Source organism: Arvicanthis niloticus, chromosome 20 (genome assembly GCF_011762505.2).
Source record: "Arvicanthis niloticus isolate mArvNil1 chromosome 20, mArvNil1.pat.X, whole genome shotgun sequence".
NCBI classification, from domain to species: Eukaryota; Metazoa; Chordata; class Mammalia; order Rodentia; family Muridae; genus Arvicanthis; species Arvicanthis niloticus.
The window spans coordinates 47,202,425-47,222,143 of NC_047677.1; the positions used below are offsets into that span (position 1 = coordinate 47,202,425).

At 49.3% G+C, this 19,719-nt stretch overlaps 3 protein-coding genes across 9 annotated transcripts in view; 1 reads left to right on the plus strand and 2 right to left on the minus strand.

The window, feature by feature from the left end:
* The window catches only part of Anks1a (ankyrin repeat and sterile alpha motif domain containing 1A), a 152,630-nt gene extending 151,339 nt beyond the window's left edge, over window positions 1-1,291 (minus strand). For 2 of the 6 annotated variants that reach the window (XM_034524044.2, XM_076916490.1), the window contains exon 1: window positions 986-1,290. In XM_034524044.2, the coding sequence (XP_034379935.1) occupies window positions 986-1,170 (185 nt within the window). In that variant the 5' untranslated portion in view covers window positions 1,171-1,290. Of the gene's footprint in view, window positions 1-985 lie in introns of all 6 variants that reach the window. The other 4 variants (XM_034524040.2, XM_034524042.2, XM_034524045.2 and 1 more) reach the window with 3 other exon arrangements.
* Window positions 1,292-2,313: 1,022 nt separating this feature from the next.
* On the plus strand, window positions 2,314-9,308 carry Taf11 (TATA-box binding protein associated factor 11). 2 transcript variants are annotated; one of them, XM_034524876.2, is made up of 5 exons: window positions 2,332-3,241; window positions 5,148-5,296; window positions 7,285-7,372; window positions 7,809-7,905; window positions 8,627-9,308. In XM_034524876.2, the coding sequence occupies exons 1-5, from the start codon at window positions 3,071-3,073 to the stop codon at window positions 8,755-8,757; spliced, it is 636 nt and encodes a 211-aa protein (XP_034380767.1). In that variant the 5' UTR covers window positions 2,332-3,070; the 3' UTR covers window positions 8,758-9,308. The 2 variants fall into 2 exon arrangements, with proteins under 2 accessions (XP_034380768.1, XP_034380767.1); XM_034524877.2 differs by lacking the exon at window positions 7,809-7,905 and having other exon boundaries at window positions 2,314-3,241.
* Window positions 9,309-10,255: 947 nt separating this feature from the next.
* Bltp3a (bridge-like lipid transfer protein family member 3A) overlaps window positions 10,256-19,719 on the minus strand; it is a 51,641-nt gene continuing 42,177 nt past the window's right edge. Inside the window, exons 16-21 of the mRNA XM_034524119.2 lie at window positions 17,123-17,274; window positions 16,884-17,034; window positions 15,560-15,822; window positions 14,856-14,964; window positions 14,647-14,747; window positions 10,256-14,311 (exon numbers count right to left, since the gene is read on the minus strand). Of these exons, the coding sequence (XP_034380010.1) occupies window positions 14,186-14,311; window positions 14,647-14,747; window positions 14,856-14,964; window positions 15,560-15,822; window positions 16,884-17,034; window positions 17,123-17,274 (902 nt within the window). The 3' untranslated portion in view covers window positions 10,256-14,185. The remainder of the gene's footprint in view (window positions 14,312-14,646; window positions 14,748-14,855; window positions 14,965-15,559; window positions 15,823-16,883; window positions 17,035-17,122; window positions 17,275-19,719) is intronic.

A 19,719-nucleotide genomic window follows, 5' to 3' on the forward strand; every position in this document is an offset into this window, starting at 1 on the left:
AGAAACTGGGTGCAGACAACAGAATTGGGGTTTCTTCCCCAAAGGAAGGGGGAGGATTCTTGTCTAGTGCTTTTAAAAATCTTCCTGAAAAAAAAAAAAAAACCTGTGGGTTGAGACTCAGTTTATTAAAACCATGGATCCAAACTCTCCAAGCTCACTCAAACTGAGGGTGCATGAACCTACAGTGAACAGAAGCTAAGGAAGCCACTTCTAAATGAACTTCCACTTCTCAAAAACCTCAAAAGAACAAGGAAGGAAAACAGCTACGAAAGCGATGCTGAGCCAACACATTTCATGCACTCTGACAGGGCATTCCAATCCCCCCCTTGTAAGCTACAAAGAGTGACCCCCTGCCTCCTGAAGCCTTGCAGCCCGGGATTCAAGGGTCTAAAAGATCTCAGAAAGTTGAACGCACCTCAGCTCCCTAAGCAAGCCTTGGTTTCTTTCCGATTAAGTAAGTCCCAAGGGGAAATGAGCAGATGCCACTTGGACGAACCCAGCCAGAGTAACAACAAGGAAACGACAAATCGAGCTTCAGGCGCAAGAGGGGCTCAAAGACTGAACACGTCGTGCGCGATCAACGCAGAAGCAATTTTAAAAGCAAAACAAAAGCCGGGTTCCGCACGGCCCGGTGGCCCGTTCTAAGTTCCTAAGAGAAGGAAAACGAGAATGTGCTCCAGGGGAGTCGCGAGGCTCTGCACGGCGTGGGAGTTCCTGCAGGATGTGAGAGGGATTCCGCGAATTCGGTCTGCTCTGAAGTGGCTTTTGTGAGAAGCGACAGCTGGCACCTCCTCACGGCGGGCGAGGGGTGACGCCGAGCTGTGCCATGCGGCGCGGGCTGCCACCTGGGCAACTCCCCCCATTCTCCGCAGCGGCGACGCCAGACACGAGAGCCCGGCCTGCGCTGCGCGCGCCTCGGGAGCCGCGACCTCTCGGGGGGCTAGCCCGCGCAGTCCAGGCTGCGAGCCCCGGCGCGCGCACTCACCTCAGCAGACTGGAGAGCGGGTGGCTGGAAGAACCGAGGCCGCCGCCCCCGGAGCCGCCGCCGCTGCCGGAGCCTCCGCCGCCGCCGCCGAAGCCGGAGGAGAGCCGCTTCCCGGACAGCAGCTTCTCCACGGCCGGGAGGTGCCCGGTGCGGGCCGCCTCCAGCAGCTCCTGCTCCTTCCCCATCCCCAGGACCGCCACCCCTCGGACCCCCACCCGGAGCCTTGCAGAGCCTGCTCCGGCTCCTAAACTTTCCGTCTCCGGGCAACGCACCCCTCAAACCGGCCGGGGACGCCACCCCCTCTCACCCCCCCCGCCTCCTTGGCTTCCCCCCCCGAGGCGCGTCACTTCCGGGATCCGGCGTCACGCGTCACCGCGCCCCCGCGCCCCGCCCCCTTGCCCACCTAGTGGGCGGGGCTCCGCGCCTCCGTACAGGTGACCCAGCCTAGCCGAGTGGAGCCCGGGCATGCAGAGCGGAGCCCGGCGCAGACGAGGTCCACGCCCAGCGGGCCCGCCCATTCGACAGGTGGGCGAGAAGGAAGGCGACACACCGGTAGGAGCCTCCCCGAAGTGCTTGCCTTCCCAAAGGGTTGGGACCTCATGGGACTGGAAACACTGGCATCCGTCCAGGCACCGTAGAAACAAAAGAAACGTGGTAACGAGTACCTCCGTTTTCGATTCCATTCAAGACGCGCGGATTAAATACGGGATAGGCGTGGAGACTTAGAACCAGACTTGAAAAATCCCGCCCTCTGGTGCCTCCTGGAGGGAAGATGGGAGAGTTTTTCAACTGCACTTAGCCTGCCTTTGCCACTCTTGCCGTTTGTCCCAGCATCCGAGAAGCAGAAGCCGCTGCATCTCTGTGAGTTTAAGGCCAGCCTGGGCTACAAAGCAAGCTACGGACTAGCCGAGGCTACATAGTGAGACTCTATCTCAAAAATAAAGTGTGTTGGGGGTGCCGTGGGAGTGGCTGGAGAGCTGGCTCAGTGCTTAAGAGCACTGGCTGCTCTGTCGGAGAATCTAGGTTTGATTCTCATCACTTGTAGCACCTCACAGCAGTCTGTAACTAAAGTTCCAGCGTATGTGACACTCTTTTCTGGTCTCCCAGGATACCATGAACGCATGTGGAGCCTAGACCTACATGCAAAACACTCAAACACATGAAAAAATTTTCTTTAAGAAATCTTTTTTAAAAAGCACTATCCTCGCGTTCCATCCTACTAACTCTTCAGAAAAAAAAAATGGTTAGAAGACCTCTCCCCCCCCCCTCTTTCTATCTCTGTTTTTGGTGTTTCGAGACAGGGTTTCTCGAACTCAGAAATCCGCCTGCCTCTGCCTCTCAAGTGCTGGGATTAAAGGCGTGCGCCTTCTTTCTCTTAATTGTCGTGAGAAACATATTTTTTAAAGTCAGATTTGGGGAAACAGTTCCAATTTTTAATATTGGTGGACTGAGGGGGGAAGTGTAAGTGGGAAAGGACGATGGAGATTATCCCCGTTCTGACGCGAGGCAGGTGGCCAATAGCTGAACGGTTGAATGAAACCATTGAATACATTGTTGGCCTTAGAAATGCTTGCGAAACAGAAGGGAAGCCCAAGCAGTTCCCTGGTGGACACAAGCCGGTGGTCTCAGTTCTTTGGAAAATACCAAGTTGGGACGCTGCCGGAGTTACTCAGTCCAAGGCAGCCACAAGTAGCCGGACGGAATTTTCTCCGTGTTCCCCGACTTTGCGCCGCCGAAGGAGTCAAGTTAAAAGAAAGATTCATTGGCGTTACATTCCTACAAAGGAGAAAAAAAAAGAAGTCTCTCGGTAAACGGAATGTACGCTCTTTCAAAAACGCTTCTTCCCTAAAGCGGAGGGTCTTATACTTCTATATTTCTTTCTCGTTAAAACAAACTCGGTTTACGTGAATTCCTCCCACCGCCGCGACTAACGCGCTTCTGGAAATGACCCCTCCCAGGAGCCGTGGGCGTGACGTCATCGCGGCGCGACGACAAACCATAAGCACCAGCTCCGCGGCACAGCTCGCTGACCCCAGCTCCTTCTCCCGGCGGTGCTGCCATCGCCTCTGATCCCCTTCTATCGCAATGGACAACCTTGGGGAGTCGCCCACGGACAAAGGCGGGGATCCAGGGGAGTCAGAGGAGACGAGGGCTACGCCTGGGGCCCCGGTGGCCGCGGACACTGAGGGAATCCCGGAGGAAACCGACAGGGATGGAGACGCGGACTTGAAAGAAGCGGCGGCGGAGGAAGGCGAGGTAGGTAGAAGTTTGTGGATAAGGCTGCAGGAGTACCGGGGTTTCGCTTCTGACTTGTTGTCTTCCAAAACCGGGAGAACTAGAATTCACCAGGACTCTTTGTAAGGGGGAGAAAAAAGTTAAGGACAAATAAATTTGAAAATCTGAAGCACACGAATGTCAAGAGAAACGTATAGATGTAGCGGAAAATAAGTTGAAAGGGTTGTCAGATATTTAATGCCTTCTCTCTTCTCCAGATTTCTGTATGAGTTTAAATGTGAATTTCTTTCTTCTTCTTCTTTCTTTTTTCTTCTTCTTTCTTCTTCTCTTTTTTTTTCCCGAGACAGGGTAGCCCTGGCTGTCCTGAAATCACAGATTCCATTGCCTCTGACTTCCAAGTGTTAGTATCAAAGGCATGTTCCACCACTGCCTGACATAAGTTTCACTTTAAAGGAACCATTAAATCTCATTAATGAATCTTGATGTATTAAGATTTTACTGTAAATTGGTCGGGACAAACTTTGGATTACATTTGTGAATAAAACTGTTAAGTTGTTATATGAAGAGAAATGTAAATAATAAACAACTTCAATAAGTTTTTAGCTTAGGGCAGGCAAAATGGTTCAGCAGTTACCTGGGGCTTGCCATGAAAGCCTGGGAACTGGCGTTTGATCCCCAAAATCCACGTTAAGGTGGAAGAGGACCATCTCCCCAAAGTTGTCCACTTGCAAACCCACACACAATATGTATGAATTTGTATAATAATTGAGATTTTGTGGGTTTTTAAAGGTATATTTTTTTTTGTTTTTGTTGGTGTTTTGTTTTGTTTTTCAAGACAGTGTTTCTCTGTATAGCCCTAGCTGTCCTGGAACTCACTCTGTAGACCAGGCTGGCCTCAAACTCAGAAATCCGCCTGCCTCTGCCTCCCAAGTGCTGGGAAAGGCCTATGCCACCACTGCCCAGCTTAAAAGTATATTTTTATTACATGAATGTTTTGCCTGTGTATATTTGTTTATATATGTATGTGCCTGGCACATTCCCTGTGGAAATCAGAAGAGGGCTTCAGATCCTCTGAGGCTAGAGTTGCTAAGGACTGTGAGCTGAAATATGGGGTTGGCAATCGAACCTAGATAGCTCTGTAAGAACAGCCAATGCTCTTAATGGCTGAGCTATCTGCAGTTTTAGTTTAAACTCAACATGGTGATACAAGTCTATAATCCCAGCAAGGAGGCTTGAAGCAAGACAGTTTCCACAAGCTGGAGACCAGGGAGTATTGGGCCACCAGTGCAGGCTACAAAATGAAACCTTGTCTTAAGTTACAAAAAAAAAAAAAAAAAGTTTCCAAACTGGGCACGATGGCACACAGCTTTAATCCAAGCACTCTGTAGGCAGAGGTAGATGGATCTCCGAGTGCAAGGCAGCCTGCTCTACAGAGAGAGTTCCAGGACAGCCAGGGCTATGTCGAGAGACTGTCTCAAATTATTTAAAAAAAAATTTAAAAAAGTTTCTAGTCTAGTAATGGGAAAGATCTCGTGATCTAGTAGAGAAAGATCAGAAGAACAGAGCACTGTTCAGGGTGGTGCTCCGAAGACGCACACGGAGTGGACTGCACTGACATCTATGGAGTGAGGCCAGAAGGGTGGGCCCAAGGGAGAGTGGCTGTTTGCATCCTTGGCATTTTCCCCATAATGTGATAAACAGATGCAGATCATGGCTAAGCTGGGAAACTGGACGATTCATTTTCTTTCCCAGCTGGACTTTGGGAGTTAGACTGCCTCTTATGCAGATGGCATAGGCAGCGCCTAGAACCAGACAGCTGCTGCAGAGATGGAGTTGCTGGGCTGGAGAGAGGAGAGTATTTGCTGACCTTGCCCAAGCCTGAGAAGTGTACCAAGTACATAATGAGAGTTTCTGTCCGTCTTTTCAGCTCAAGAGTCAGGATGTCTCAGATTTAACAGCAGTCGAGAGGGAAGACTCATCATTACTTACTCCTGCAGCCAAAAAGCTGAAACTAGACACCAAGGACAAGAAGGAGAGGAAGCAGAAGGTGGATGAGGACGAGATTCAGAAGATGCAGTGAGTCATAACTGTCCCGGTGGGCTCTCGCCCCACTCTGTGCGCTCACTCTTGCTCGCTTGTGTGTTCCCGGTGGGCTCTCGCCCCACTCTGTGCACTCACTCTTGCTCGATTGTGTGTTCCTGGTGGGCTCTCGCCCCACTCTGTGCACTCACTCTTGCTCGCTTGTATGTTCCCGGTGGGCTCTCGCCCCGCTCTGTGCGCTCACTCTTGCTCGCTTGTGTGTTTGCTTTCGAGGTAAGGGCTCATGAACTCCTGACCCTCCTGCCTCAGCCCGCTCAGTGCTGAGGTTATAAGCGTGAGCCACTACGCCTGGATGTCATTTCAGGCCAGCAGATGCCAGGTAAAGCTGCTTGCGACCAAGCCTAATGACCCCCAGTTTGATCCTGGGAAACCGTGTGGAGGAAGGAGAAATGAGTTCTAGGAACTCCTCTGACCTCCAAAGGCATGCTCCTGACAGACACAAAATGCATACATTCATATGTGTAAGGACATTAAATAGTTGCTTTTTCAAAATGTTTTTATACATTTGGTCAGTGTTTTTCCTTTTCAGTAAATATGGGCTTGTTGCAAATAACTCAGAATACAGGAAAAGAAGAAAAAGTTCAAAATCCAGCTTCTAGAGCTTGTCCCAAGAGTGTATATCTGGGAATATTTGTGCAAACAGGGTCCTCATGAACAGCAGTGTCTCCTGGCTGCACTGCATCTCACCTGTGTGTGAGGCGTAGCCCTGCACTTATTCTGGCTAGGATTTTTAAAATTTTGTTTCTTTTAACAATATTGTGTTTCCTCTTTGGGAACATCTCTATGTCTTATCCATTTCTTTCTATGATAACCTACCTGTATAAACACTGGTATAAATGTTTTCAAAGGCTTCTCAACATATTTCTAGGTTTATGAAAACTATAATCTTGTTTTAATTGATCATTTCAAGTTCCTTGGTAATACTTAAGGTTTGGGGGTTTGTGTTTGTTTTTTCTCCATCTTGATTAGGCATTGATATTTTAGTGAATTTCCTATTAAGTGATGGTTCATCTTCCAAAACTGGCTCAGCCATCTTTTTATTTATTTAAAAGAATTAACTATAAAAATTAAAGGGTACTAGAGAGACTGCTCAGAGACTAAGAGCCATCTGTGCTAACAGAGGAGCAGTAAGGCCCAACACTAATATCAAGCTGCTTACAAATGCCTATGTATCTGGCACTCCCTCTGGTTTCCATGGACACCTGCACAAATGTGCACAGACAAAACCAAACAGACTTACATAGATACATTTTATTTATTTATGTATTTAAAGAAATACAGGGCTAGCATGTGGCCCAGCAGTAAGAGCACTTGCTTGACAACCTGAGTTCAGTCCTCAGGACCCATGTGATGGAAGGAGAGAGCTGACTTCTTCAAGTTATCTTTCCTCATGGGAGCCCCCTCTACATGGACACCCACCACACAGGCATAGTAAATAGACTCAATAATTTAAAGTCAAAGTATCATGGCTGAGGCTAGATCTCAGTTTGTAGACTGCTGCAAAGCATTCGGGAACCAGATGTGCTGGCACATCTGGGGTTCCTACTCTGTGGAAGGTAGAGCCAGAAGTATAAGGTTATCCTTGATTTCCCTCTGAACTTAATACTGAAGAACCCTGATGTGAACATACATTTCTGTGATAGATGTTTACTGTCAGTGTGAAATACAGTCAGCATAGAATAGTGTTTTCTCCTCACATTGCTGTCTCTTAGAAAGAACAAGGTGGCCTCCCCCTCTTGAGCAGGTGTGCCCACCATACCCAGCTACTTTTGTGTTTAATGAAAGGAAATTGTGTTTCCTTTTTCTTTCCAGAGTTCCTCAGGCGTGGAAATGTTGCCATTCCTCGAGAGCACCAAACCAAAAGCCGGGACCCTTGACACAGCATTTGTCTGAGGCTTGTGTCGGTTGGCTTAGGACTTTGTTCATTCTCATTAACAATCTTCATTACTCATGTTTTGGTCTAGAATCCTGGTCTCTTCTTTTTCTGAGGAGCAGCTGAACCGTTATGAAATGTATCGCCGGTCAGCTTTCCCTAAGGCAGCCATTAAAAGGGTAAGGATGTGCTTGTTTTCCTGTGGTGTGAGGAAGAAACTAGGCTCACAGCTGTGTCCGTCAGCATTCGGAAGTGAGGTGTGCATGAGATTGCTTAGGAGGAATCACCTCTCTCATCATCTGGCCAACTCCAGCAAGTCAATACTGTCAGCTGTTTGCAGGTTTGGGATTGTTTTGCTGTTTTATTGCTGTGTCTGTGAGTAAATACCACATGAAAGCCAGAAGAGACCATCAGATCCCCTGGACTGGAGTTAGAGGTGTTGTGAGCCACCCAATATGGGTGGCTGGGAACTGAACTCTGGTCCTCTCAAAGGGCCCTCTTAACACTGAGCCATCACTGTTGTCCCAGGTCATTTGGCTATCAGCCATCACTTATTGGCACTACATCCCAAGCCAGCTGCTGACCATATTAACACCAGCTTTTCTTTCTTCCAAGCTGATCCAGTCCATCACTGGCACCTCCGTGTCTCAGAATGTTGTGATTGCCATGTCTGGCATTTCTAAAGTTTTTGTCGGGGAGGTGGTAGAAGAAGGTGAGTAGCCCGTCACAGCCTGTACTGCTCTCATGGGGATCTGATTTCCAATGCTTCCACCGAGGCACGTAAGGGTCTGTGGGAGTTCCCAGCTGCTCTACAGGTTGGCCCTATAGGGAGCCTCATCTTGAGGAGAACATGGCTGTTTTTATTACTGGGTGTGTGGAGCTGGAGGGAGGAGATGAGACCATCTAGGAAATCCCCTTCCTTAGCCCAGGATGACAAAGACAGTTCTGTAGTTTTTGTCAGCAGATCTTGCTTCAAAAGCAGTGCCTTGATAGCAGTGAGAGCTTTCCCTTGTCAGGGAGAAAGCTGCCGCTGCTCTTTGCCCTCTCTGGCTTGAGGTATAGTGGTCCCCGTGGGATATAGCAAAAGCCAGTGAGAGATACTTTATAACATCCTTTACTATTTTTCTCTTTTTTGGAGAGGTAGGGGGGAGGGCTGGTGCTTTTTGAGACAGGGTTTCTCTGTGTAGCCCTGGCTGGCAGTTTTAGAACTTGCTCTGTAGACCAGGCTGGCCTCAAACTCACAAGAAATCCATCTGCCTTGGCTTCCCAAGTGCTAGGATTAAAGCCATCAACACCACACCCAGCTTATAGCCTTCTCGGAAGGAAAAACACTTGGCTTGTTTCTTTAACAAATTTCACAAAAGACAGAATTACAATTCTAGTCGTGATTAGTAAATCTTATGTGATGATACTATTTCCTTTCCCCACACCAGCTCTGGATGTGTGTGAGAAATGGGGAGAAATGCCACCCCTGCAGCCCAAGCATATGAGGGAAGCCGTCCGGAGATTGAAGTCCAAGGGGCAAATCCCCAACTCAAAGCACAAGAAAATTACCTTCTTCTAAATCTAAAGAGACTGTTCCAGACTTTCCATAGTTGGGCTTCTGTGCTGGGGCTTTGTTGGTGGTACTCCCGAGACACATGATGCTGATTTTAATGTTGCTGTCACACCTACAAGGCATGCAGTGTGACTCAGACTTGCCTTCAACTCAGTCATGGACTGTCCTCGGGCATGTTGAAGAATTTCACTGACTCTTGGCTAGTTTGAAGAAAAAGTCTACAGGGGCCTTTAGTATCTTCTGGAGAGGGAGATGGTTTCAGAAGAAAACAAGACGACTCTAACGGCTTCACATTGAAGCCGAAGTTGCTAAGATTCGGGTTGTTTCTTGCTCTGGTTTTCAAAACATAAGCCTGCAATCATCTGCCGTGAAGACAGTTACACCGTGACGTGCTTCTCACCATTAACATTTCAGGTTCTCCTATGTAGTTTATGATATGAGGGATCATTAAACTTTTCCAACCTGTGTGGGAAAGTTTATTTTGTTGCAGACAAAACTCATTGTTCTTCCTATGTTGAAATAAAAATTGGCTTTTTTTGTTTTTCCTTGTTTTCCAAGATGGGTTTCTCTGTGTTGCCTTGGCTGGCCTGGGACTCATTATGTAGACCAGACTGGCCTTGAACTTGTAGATCTGCCTGCCTCTGCCTCCCCAAGTGCTGGGATGAAAGTCATGTGCCACCCACCCAGCTTGGCTTTGTTTTTTGGATTTTTTTTTTTTTCCCCTTCCTTTTTTCCTTTCTTGACTCAGGGTCTCATTATGTAGCCCTGGCTGTCCTGGAGCTCATTATGTAGACCAGGCTGGCCTCAGCCTCACAGAGCACCACTATGCATGGTCCACTTTACATGTAGGGAAAAAAAAAAAAAAACTGCTTTTGAGACAGGGTCTAGCCTTGGCTGGTCTAGAACTCACTAAGCTAACCAGGCTGGCCTTGAACTCAAGAGTCTGCCTGGGGCTCTTGAGTTACTCGGTGGCCATCACACCTGGCCCCCTTTCCCACATCCACAAGAACCTCAAGTTTGGGCCTGGAGTGAATGCTCAGCAGTCAGCAGTAGAGGATCCAAGTTCAGTTCGCAGCACCGGCATCGGCCACGGTCACCTTCCTATAACTCCAGCTTGAGAGGACACAATACCTTTTGTCCTGGCCTCACAACAGGTGTAGACATACACAACATATACTCACATGCATAGACAAAAATAAGAAACTGAAAGTGTATTTACGTAACCAAGAGGACAACTTGAATTTGGGAACCTCTTGCCTTTACCTCCCCAGTGCTAGATTATGGCTGTGAGCCACCACGCTGGATTGGTTTATACAGGGCTGGGGCTCGATCATTGAGGGTTTCCACGCACACTAGGCAAGCGCTGTTAGAGCCATGGAAATCCCATATCTGACCAGGAGAACCGTGAGTTCAAGGTCAACTTGGTACATAGCAAAAGGAACCTACCTTAAAAATATGTAAAAGCCCATCTACGTCCACTCCTACAGACAGACACACGGACCAATACTGTTAAATAGTATCATTTATTCTGCTTTTCAGGTGGTTCACAGAACCAGTACACTCGAGTTTAATAAGGTATTGCGACAGTAAACTTTCCCAATACTGACCGAGGTTCAGTTCACTGCATCCGTTCTCACTGCTCTCCTTGGAGAATGAAAGGACATTATTGACAGTGATTAGCAGTAGTAAGGCTACCTGATGTAGTTGGCAATCCACTGGCCCGCTTCCCATGTGCTGCTGAGTCACAGGAAGCAGGGTTGGAAGCTGTTCTCTTCTGAAGCTTTCCTGAGCAAGTCTTTTGTTTTTAGCACCCTGAGTTAGGGAAACAGCTCAGACTCAAGTAATTGGACTGATCTAACTTAAGAGCTTACATTGAAACTCACTGGCTTAGCCAGTGCAGAGGACACGTCAGTGGGGCACTCCACACAAAGCGTGTAAGACTCAGGCTAACTTCGCCAGAAAGTAGTAAACTGACAGAAAAAATTTCCTCACAACTGCAATACAAAATTCTTAACACAGGAGCTATATCTACTTTGATAAAGGATTCCGGATACGGTAGAAACACAACAGCAGAACGGAAAGCTCAGATCTCAAGCCTGGCCACTTAGCAAGGCCCCACTGTTAAAAGTTACCAAGTATTTCCTCCCTCTGCCGTGGGGGCAAAATGCCTCTTCATCAATAGCCCCTCTCTGTACCTACCCTGGAGAAACAGACTGGAGGTGTGGTGGCACCTGCAGGGCCCTGGTCACCCAGACAACTGTGCATTGCCCATCTCCAAGAGTTCATAACTACATCTAGTCCCAGCTGTCACGGTTTCAGCCAGATGTTGCTCTGCTCGTGGGTGGTCATTTAGGCATCAAGATGAAAGGAAAGAGTCTGGAACAGAGCCCCCACCCAGGAGACCTCGCACCGCCTTAGCAGTGCACAATCTCCGGAGCCCCTAAGGAAAAGCACGAAGACACTGCAGATACTTGGTTCCAGGGTCTGTGAGATGTGGTATCAACCCTTTCACAGACCCCATTCTCTCAGCACAGAGCACATAGAGTGCAGTCCACAGCACGGTACGGGCAGGAAACAACACTGGAAACAGCTCTTGGGGAAAGAGAAGCCATGTTGGCTCCATCAGACTCAGTTAAATCATCCCAGTAAATTGAAAATGAGTTAGACAGATCAACAGCCATCTCTGCAGCCCAGTTAGCAGACTCAGCTCTAAGTCTTCACACACCAACACATATGCCCAGCACATGCATGTAAACAGGAAATTTAGACAATCAGATGACACAGCTGGTTTTACAACTGAGGGCCATGTGCAGTGACTAGACGCTCTGAGGGACAGTGTTGCGGGCCCTCCTGAAGTCTTCTTGAGGTATTATTTCGTATTGCAAACTGCAGCGTCACAGCTAAACTGCAAATGCACTGTCGTACTCCGTGTTTTCCGCTACCCTTACCCTGGGGATCCACACAGCCAGTTTTCATTATGGCCAAGCCTCTCCAGTTCATCCCCCCAGTGAATAGAGGAATGGAATCACAAGACACTGAAATGCCATGGAATAATCTTACCATGTTTCCCGAGGGATGGTTTCAAGACATAAAAGGCCAAAGCATAAAGGAAGCCGAAACTCTACATCTCTCTTTGCACATGGAAAAGAACTCCAGACTGCCTCAGCTCAAAAACCTTACAATCTGGCCATTAAGGCATTAATTATTCTTGACACAAAATAGGTTTCACCTGCAAGCTCAAGGGTGAGGGTAAAGTACTCCAAGTATTTGTCAGAATCTTTTCCTAGGGTGGAGGATGCAGTGACCAGCAGAGGAAGGGATATGATTTTAAACCAATTCAAGTGATCCTGAGGCTGAAAGATTCTGTTTTCTAGTTACTGGCTCTCCCTTCTCTTCCAAGAATGTTAGAAACACAAGTGCCGCTTCTTGCACAAGCCCGTCAAGTTTCTGACTCTGCCAATTAGCAAAGTGCTTTCTTTTTCCCTGAGGCAGTGACAGGGCCCCAGAACTAGTTTTAAGATTGGGACCCCACTCTTGACTGTGTGGTCCCCTGCTCCCCTCAGCACTTATCTTTGCAGGACAATGTCTTCATCTTGATCACTCTGTTCTCTGAACCCCCCTTCTCTTCTCCATCTCTTAGATAAATAAATACAACAGAAGTACCCAGTGGCTGGGTGAAGTCACTCCCATGGTGCCGGAAGGCCTCGGGCTTTAGGCCACAGTGTCACACTGACCCGGCTCCCTCAGCAAGGCTCTGGAGTCTTTCCTGAGTGTGACAGTACTGAGGAGTAGCAGTAGTAGTTGTTTAGATACACACAATCTATTTTTGTGACAGTGTTTGTGATCGTGGGGTGAGCCCAGGCTCTCACATGTGCTGCTCAAATACTCTACTGAGCTACAGCCCGGCCCTCCACTGTGCTCAACCTGTCCTGTCGTGCTGCCTGTTTACAGCCTTGCTCACCTCCCTGTGGCTTTATGGTTGTTTCTCTCTTCAGGTTTGCTTTCCATTGTCTTGTCTACAAGTTGTATGACATCTAATGTAAATGACTTCATTTAAAGTTCTGGGTCATTTATGAAAATCTGAGTGAGGGAACTTCACCTATGAACAACTGTCTCCAGGAGCTGTTATTCCCAAATCTGTAATGTGTCTCCTCAGTGTAAGAAACCACAGTCCTGTAAGACGTGGTGGTCTCAAGTTTGCCTTAGTGAAGAACATGACTGGCTCCTGCAAGTCTGAACAAACTCGACCTCATTCCTCCATAAATGTGTTCATTTTTACATGGGATGGTACTTCTCCTTTCATCCCCTCAGCCATAATTGGGACTCCAGTGGCATCACCAGCTCCCAACAGACACACCATCTGCCAAGTCAAGAGAATCAGGGATGCTGTGCGTCTATCCGGACAGCACTTAGAGCACGCCAAAGAGCCAAGCTTTGATAACCAGAAGGAAAGGGGGAAACCTTCATAGGGCCAGAAGGAAACCTAGAAGGACTTTGGTTTTGTTTTTACTTAAGTTGAAATCACATGATTTAAAAAGCCATCGTAATAGAGGGAAGTGAGGCAGCACAGCGAGGTGGGCACAACTAAGTGTAGCTAGGTCGGAAGCCTAATGCAAGCGCATTTAACTTCCAAACTACCAAGTGCTTAAGTCAGCACAGGCAGAAAGACGCAGCAGTCCTGGAAAAGCAGGTGACCAAGGACTTCAGGGACAGAGAGGAAGTGACCGGTTATGGACAGCTGTGAGAACAGAACTGTATCCCTGCCCCATCCTGCTCTCAGCTGAGCACTCGGGAGCAGGTGAGCACTGTCCTGATTTAAATCTCAAACCAGTTCTTATGCAGGGAAGGACGATCTGGCCACTTCATAGTCAAAGCATCACAATGAAGACACTCAACAGGAAAGCTTGACCCAGAACATCAGCCAGGGTGATACACACCTAGCTCCCATTCCAAACTAGGCAAATCCACGGTGCCCTGACTGCAGCAGGCCTCCTCTGCCCCAACCCCTGGGGACGGGCTAGTTCCTGATCTACTCCAAACTCAGGCCAAGGACCTTTCAGGTATGCCATAGGAAGCTCTCTGGAGGCTGTGTGCGTGACCCAGGTGGACACTTGCTCACACAGGCCATGAAGGAAGCCAACACCACTGCCATGAGACCAGGAGACGAGGTGCTCTACAGTAGAGCAGACCCCCTCAGGTGCGCAGAGGACAGGGCTATGTAATGGCAAGACGCGGTGCAGGGCCAGGGACACAGCCACCCAGCTCCTGGATGCAGCCATGCTCTGCCCGGTCCTCCACCCAGGCAAACAGCCAGCAGGAAGCACACAAGGAATGAACTGTGTGCTCCCAACCCTGCTGGCTCCGCGGCGCCTGTCCTAGGTGGCACTGTTGCTGGTGATATCTTCTCTCCGTACCCCAGGTGGCTGAGCTGCTGTCAAAGCTCAAAGAGAGGGTTGTATTTCCTAATCTCCTGGAGCAGTTTTTCTTTGTCCTGGTTGGCAATGGCCAGTGCTTGTTTGGTATCCATAAGCTCTTGCTGTAGGGTAGGCGGTTCTTTCTCCTGAAGGATAAATAGTTCACCATTAGGGAACACAGCAGTGTCTCCTTGAACCACCAACAAGGAGGCTGGACAGGGGAATTCGACAGAAGCACTAGCAGCGCAGGGGTTAAAAAACTCCATCTGTCTCCCAAGTGGCTGGGTCTCTCTGCAGAGCCCATCAGCTACAGGAACATGAACAGCAGTGGCCACCCCACCAACTCCTGTGTACAGTCCCTGTCATCTCTTCCGGAAGCTGCTCACACTACAGGCAACCTTTGGGACCCTGAGTTTGACTGCTCCCACAGTTACAGCCCCCTAGATGCTTAGGAGAGGTTTCCGTCTGGTTAGGCCCTCACCTGGCGTCCCAAGCCCTGGCCTATGCGCGCCAGGAGCACCTGCTCTTCAGGAAGCTGCAGTCTCTCAGGTACTTCAGCCAACGGTCTGTCCTGAGCAGGAGCTGGAGAGAGAATAACCAGCCTAACTGACAATACCTGTCAAGAGCCAGACAGCTTCCACTTGCTTAACAGAGAAAGGCAGAGCAGAGAAGCCAAGAAGCCTGACTCACCACCAAGGTGAAACACACCGTCGTCACCTCGCTTCAGCACAAGATGCTCCATTGCCAAAGTGATGGGGACAGGGCCAGGGGACGTTGGATAGACTGGAGGGATATCATCCTGCAGGGGAGAGGGGGACCATGTGACTTACCCACCCAGCCCGGGGCAGCAGACAGACAGACAGACACACACACACACACACACACAGAGCTACCACCCAGCTCGGGGCAGCACAGACAGACAGACAGACAGACAGACACACACACAGAGCTCAGGGCACTCTGACGCCATCAATTCTCCAGATATTCTTTTGCTTCATTCAAATTAACTTATTTATTATGCATGTATCTGAGTGTGTGTGCGCGCGCGCCCAGAACTCCAGGGCTCTCCTGTGGAAGTCAGAGAACAACTGTGGGAACAGGGTCTTACTTTCTCACATGTGAGTCCCAGAGATTGAACTCAGCCCATCAGGTATGGCAGCCAGTGTGTCTACCCCCGGAACCATCTTGCTAGCTCACCTGTGCACCTTACTCTCGAGCAGCGAGCACTTCCCCAGCAGAGCGGTCCTCCACCCCACAGGAGGCTTTTACCTGCGCTACCTTCCGGCAGCTACCAGAAGACAGTGGAATCCACCTCTCTTCACTTGCTCACACGCTGTGGGATGGCATGGAAGACACTGCCACTACAGAGCCCTGGCGAGCATGGCCCCTCTCACCTTGAGAGTGACACTGCAGTCCTGGAGCTCAATCTGCATGGGGACGACCACCGGGGTGTCCTCATCTTCTAAGAAAGGCCCCAGACCGTTGAGCACGGAGGTGAACAGCTCCAGGTCACAGCCCCGAAGTAAGAACCCCAGGAAGCCATTTTGTGTGGCCAGCGGGGAATGAACAGCTGCACCAGGCCCCACCTCAAAGCGCAGACCCACAGCAGGCCTGATGGGGTCAGTCTTCAGATTTGAGGGTTCTTGAAAGCTTGAACCTATGGGAAGAGAGCCGGGGGAAACATACTAACCCAGGACTACCGTAGCCCTTCAGCCATGTCCGATACTCATGATGACCCTCCGCCAACATATGAACACCACCCCACCGCACAGGAGTGAACTGAGTCACAGAATGGCGACTTGCCCAAAGGCACACCATCATGGATAGCAAAGGTACGGCTGAGGCCAGGCGGGCTGAGCCCATGAGCTAACATCACTCTAGTGATCTTAGACTCTGTCAAAAATGCCCCTCAAGGCGGAAGGGAGGGACAAGGCTTTGCTGTCAACTCTGAGGCACTGGACTAACAACAAAAGCTCCTAAAACAAGACATGCAACTCTGGCACCCGGGCATCCTTTCCTTCTCTAATGCCTCCACCCTCGCATCTGCCACTCATCCACGCTAATCCCTCTAATGCCATACAGAACCACCTAGAGTTTCTCTGAGGGACCAGTTTATGTGTGCAGAACAATTCAGTGGAGACTGGAAAACACCGCCTAGAGAAGCTGAAGCACCCTACTCTGGTGATCTAGAATCAGTGCCCAGGGTAGAGCTTGGGGAAGAGCACCAGGAAAGATGGACCTGGATGACCACAGCACCTCTACTTCAAACATGGCGTGGTGGCACATGCCAGTGAGGGAAGACCTCAGGAGGCCCAGGTGGGGCGACCAGGAGTTCCAGGCCAGCCTGAGACAGAGTTAGATTACAAGTCGGCATAGACTGCATAAATGAGACCTTGTCTCTAACAACCAGGGACGAGCATGAGCGACAGAAACTCCTCCATCAGAAACAGGCTTTGGTTGGCAGCCACAAGGCAAAGGAGAGGCTACTCCTGGTTAAGCCTGGAAGTAAGGATGGACACTAGCCAGGGAGTGGGAAGCACAGGGCGAGCTCCAGGAGGCCTGCTGTACATGGGATGGGCAGAGATCTTCCCCCACGGCTGCTAGAGAAAAGAGAACTGCGTGGCCCACAGCCGCTGCCCTCACAGCACAGGGCCGGTGCTGGCTACGCTCTCCCTCCTCAGGCACATCCCACTATTCTGGAATGGTCATCACCCATACCTGGGCACCGTCCATGTAGAAACTGCCAGAGTCCCACGGTGCCCAGCTGCTGCAGGGCTAGCTCCTCTGCTTGCAAGGCTACGGTCAGGTCCTCACCACGAACCTCAATCCCAAGTGATACTCCATTCACCTTCAGGACCAGAGCTGACACCTGTCAGAAGAGGCGCTCTTAGTCTTAAGTCCCAAGCTTTGGGCCTGGCAGAGAAGCTCCCTCCACACAAGAAAGCAGGGCCACTGACCGAGTGCAGGCCAAGGTCCCCGCTGGCTGACGCTGAACTGCTGGTCTCTGGCAACCCCTGGCCACCACTATCCATACCAGGGCTCCCCTGAATGCCACTATCATCCAAGACGCTTGTCATAGATCCCAGTGGAACAGACTCTGGACCAGACTCTGCATGAAGAAGGCAATAAAAGATTTAAATTCAGAAGTCAGAAAGATCTATTCACATTCAACCTCTAAAACAAGAACAACTCCAAAAACAAATAAAATAACCAGAGAGCTAGCTGATGGACTTAAGGACTCTTGGTTTTTTTCTAAGTGCAATACTGTATTTGGTCAAATTTAACACAAGTCTAAACAGAAGCAACCTGTAGTGGTCTAGTGGTCAACAGATAATCAACATACAGTATAGATATACAAAGAACAATATTTGGACTTGAAAGGAAAGGAAATTCTACACTACACACATTAAAACCTTGTGTAGCAAGCAGACACGGCAGCACATGCCTGGAATCAAGGACACAGGAAACCAGGGGAAGAGGCTCACGGGCTGGAGGCCAGCAGGGCTTACACAGTGATGACTCAAAAGCCAAAAGCAAAGACTAAAGAGATGGCTCAGTGCTCAACAGCACTGGCTGCTCCTGCAGAAGACCTGCTTCAGTTCCCAGTGGCTAACAACTGTCTGGGACTTCAGCTCCAGAGGTCTCTTTTGGCTTCTGGGGGCACCTGCACACGCCCACACAAACACAACATTAAAAACAAACATCTCTTTAAAACACACACACACAAAAAAAATAGGGAACATGTGTTGGCAAGAATGTGGAGAAAAACTGGGCAGTGGTGGCGCACACCTTTCAACCCAGCACTCAGGAGGCAGAGGCAGGCAGATCTCTGAGTTCGAGGCCAGCCTGGTCTAGAGAGCGAGTTCCAGGACAGCCAGGGCTACACAGAGATCCCTGTCTTGAAAAACCAAAAGAGAGAGAGAAAGAGAGAGGGGAAAAAGGAGGGGGAAAAGGAAGGAAGAAAAGGAAGAAAGAGAAAGAAAAGAAAGGAGGAAAAGAGAAAGAGGGAGAGAGAGAAAGAAAGAAAGAAAGAAAGAAAGAAAGAAAGAAAGAAAGAAAGAAAGGAAGGAAGGAAACAAAGAGGTATGGAGAAGCACACGGGGCAGTGTACATCTGTCCGGGCACGGACAGCAGCAGCTCTCTGTAGTAACAGTTCCCACAAGACCGGCCGCCCCACTTTCAGCTATACTCAGAGGAATACAGCAGTTAGTCAAGGAATGTACGCGCTGCCATGTGTACCATAGCCTAGTCTAATTCCCACGTCACACAACCAACATGTCTGCTGTCCAGTGAATAAAGAGAACGTGTGTGCGCATGTGCAGGAGAACCTGTCACTAGAGCCAACAGGGACAGAAGGCCAAAAACCACACTCTGTCACTTCTCATGAGGTGAAGAAGACAATCAGGCATGCTGCAAACAGAGCGATGGTCACTGGGAACGAGTCATGGTGAGGATGTAAAGATGATGTTGGAAAGTATATCCACTCTATCCGTTCAGCTGGACAGGAGAGTAACGGGCATGCGTGGGGTTGTAGAGTGAAAAATTATAAAGGCCGTTTTATGAAATATGTGTAGATTTTTTCGCCTTACAGAACTTGGAACTGAAAATAAGATTTCAGGCCTTCACATTCCAGGTGAAGGACACTTGCTGGATTACATTCCCCAAGCCTCACCCAAGGCAGGAAGGCATTCCTGACTACAGATAAAGATGCTATCATTTGGGCTAGATTCTCTGAAATGTTCCACTGTTCTTGGTTACCCCTCCCTTGGTCTTCCCAGTGCTATGTTCAAAATTTGTAAAACAACCAATCATGTGTAAGCACGCGAAAATGCCTTCCTCCCTCCACCCCATGCTATAAAAGACCTTTTAACCCACCACACGGGGCCAAAAACCCTGCTCTTGGAGCTAAAGAGCTTGTCGTTTTTGACCGCCGGCTCCTCCCCTAATAAACCTCTGCTGATTGCATCCAGGTATGGTTTCTTGTGATTTTGGGGTGGTCGCGATTCCAGAGGCTTGAGGAAGGGTCTCCCAAGTATGGGGGGGGGTCTTCATTTGGTGGCTCGTCCGGGATATGCGGCCACCTTAATCCAAGAACCACGCTGGGAGGTAAAGGGACACCGCGGTTTTTCTGTCTGGTTGTTGTGTGACCTTTTGTATAAATTGCCTGGTTTTTCATGTACTGGTTTCTTCTGGTTTTTCATGTGCGGGTTTGCCTAAATCGTCTGATGTCTCGTGTGCTGTTTTGTCTAGGTTTGTTTAAGATATTTGGTTAAGTTGTTTGTGCCCGTCTGTCTGAATTATTTGGTTTCTGAAAAGTGCACTTTGGTTTGGACTGGCAGCTGTTTCTGTCTCGTGAGGGGCAGTAAACCATTTTTTGTTTCGAGAGGAGACAAATGAGTGATTAGCAGATGTGCTGGAGAGTCACTAGCTGCTGCACCCCCAGAGACGTTTGGGGGTTCATCTAGGTGCAGGGGAGGACGTGGAATCCCTTTAGGCTTGCACAGGTTTGCATCTAGGTGCCGGAGAGGACATGGAATCCCTCTTGGCTGGCACT

Bases quoted from the DNA above. Each gene is read 5' to 3' on its own strand.
- Taf11 (XM_034524876.2), top strand. From the start codon at position 3,071: ATGGACAACCTTGGGGAGTCGCCCACGGACAAAGGCGGGGATCCAGGG. The intron at 3,242-5,147 runs GTAGGTAGAAGT...CCGTCTTTTCAG, and splicing joins CGGCGGCGGAGGAAGGCGAG to CTCAAGAGTCAGGATGTCTC. The intron at 5,297-7,284 runs GTGAGTCATAAC...GTTTTGGTCTAG, and splicing joins GACGAGATTCAGAAGATGCA to AATCCTGGTCTCTTCTTTTT.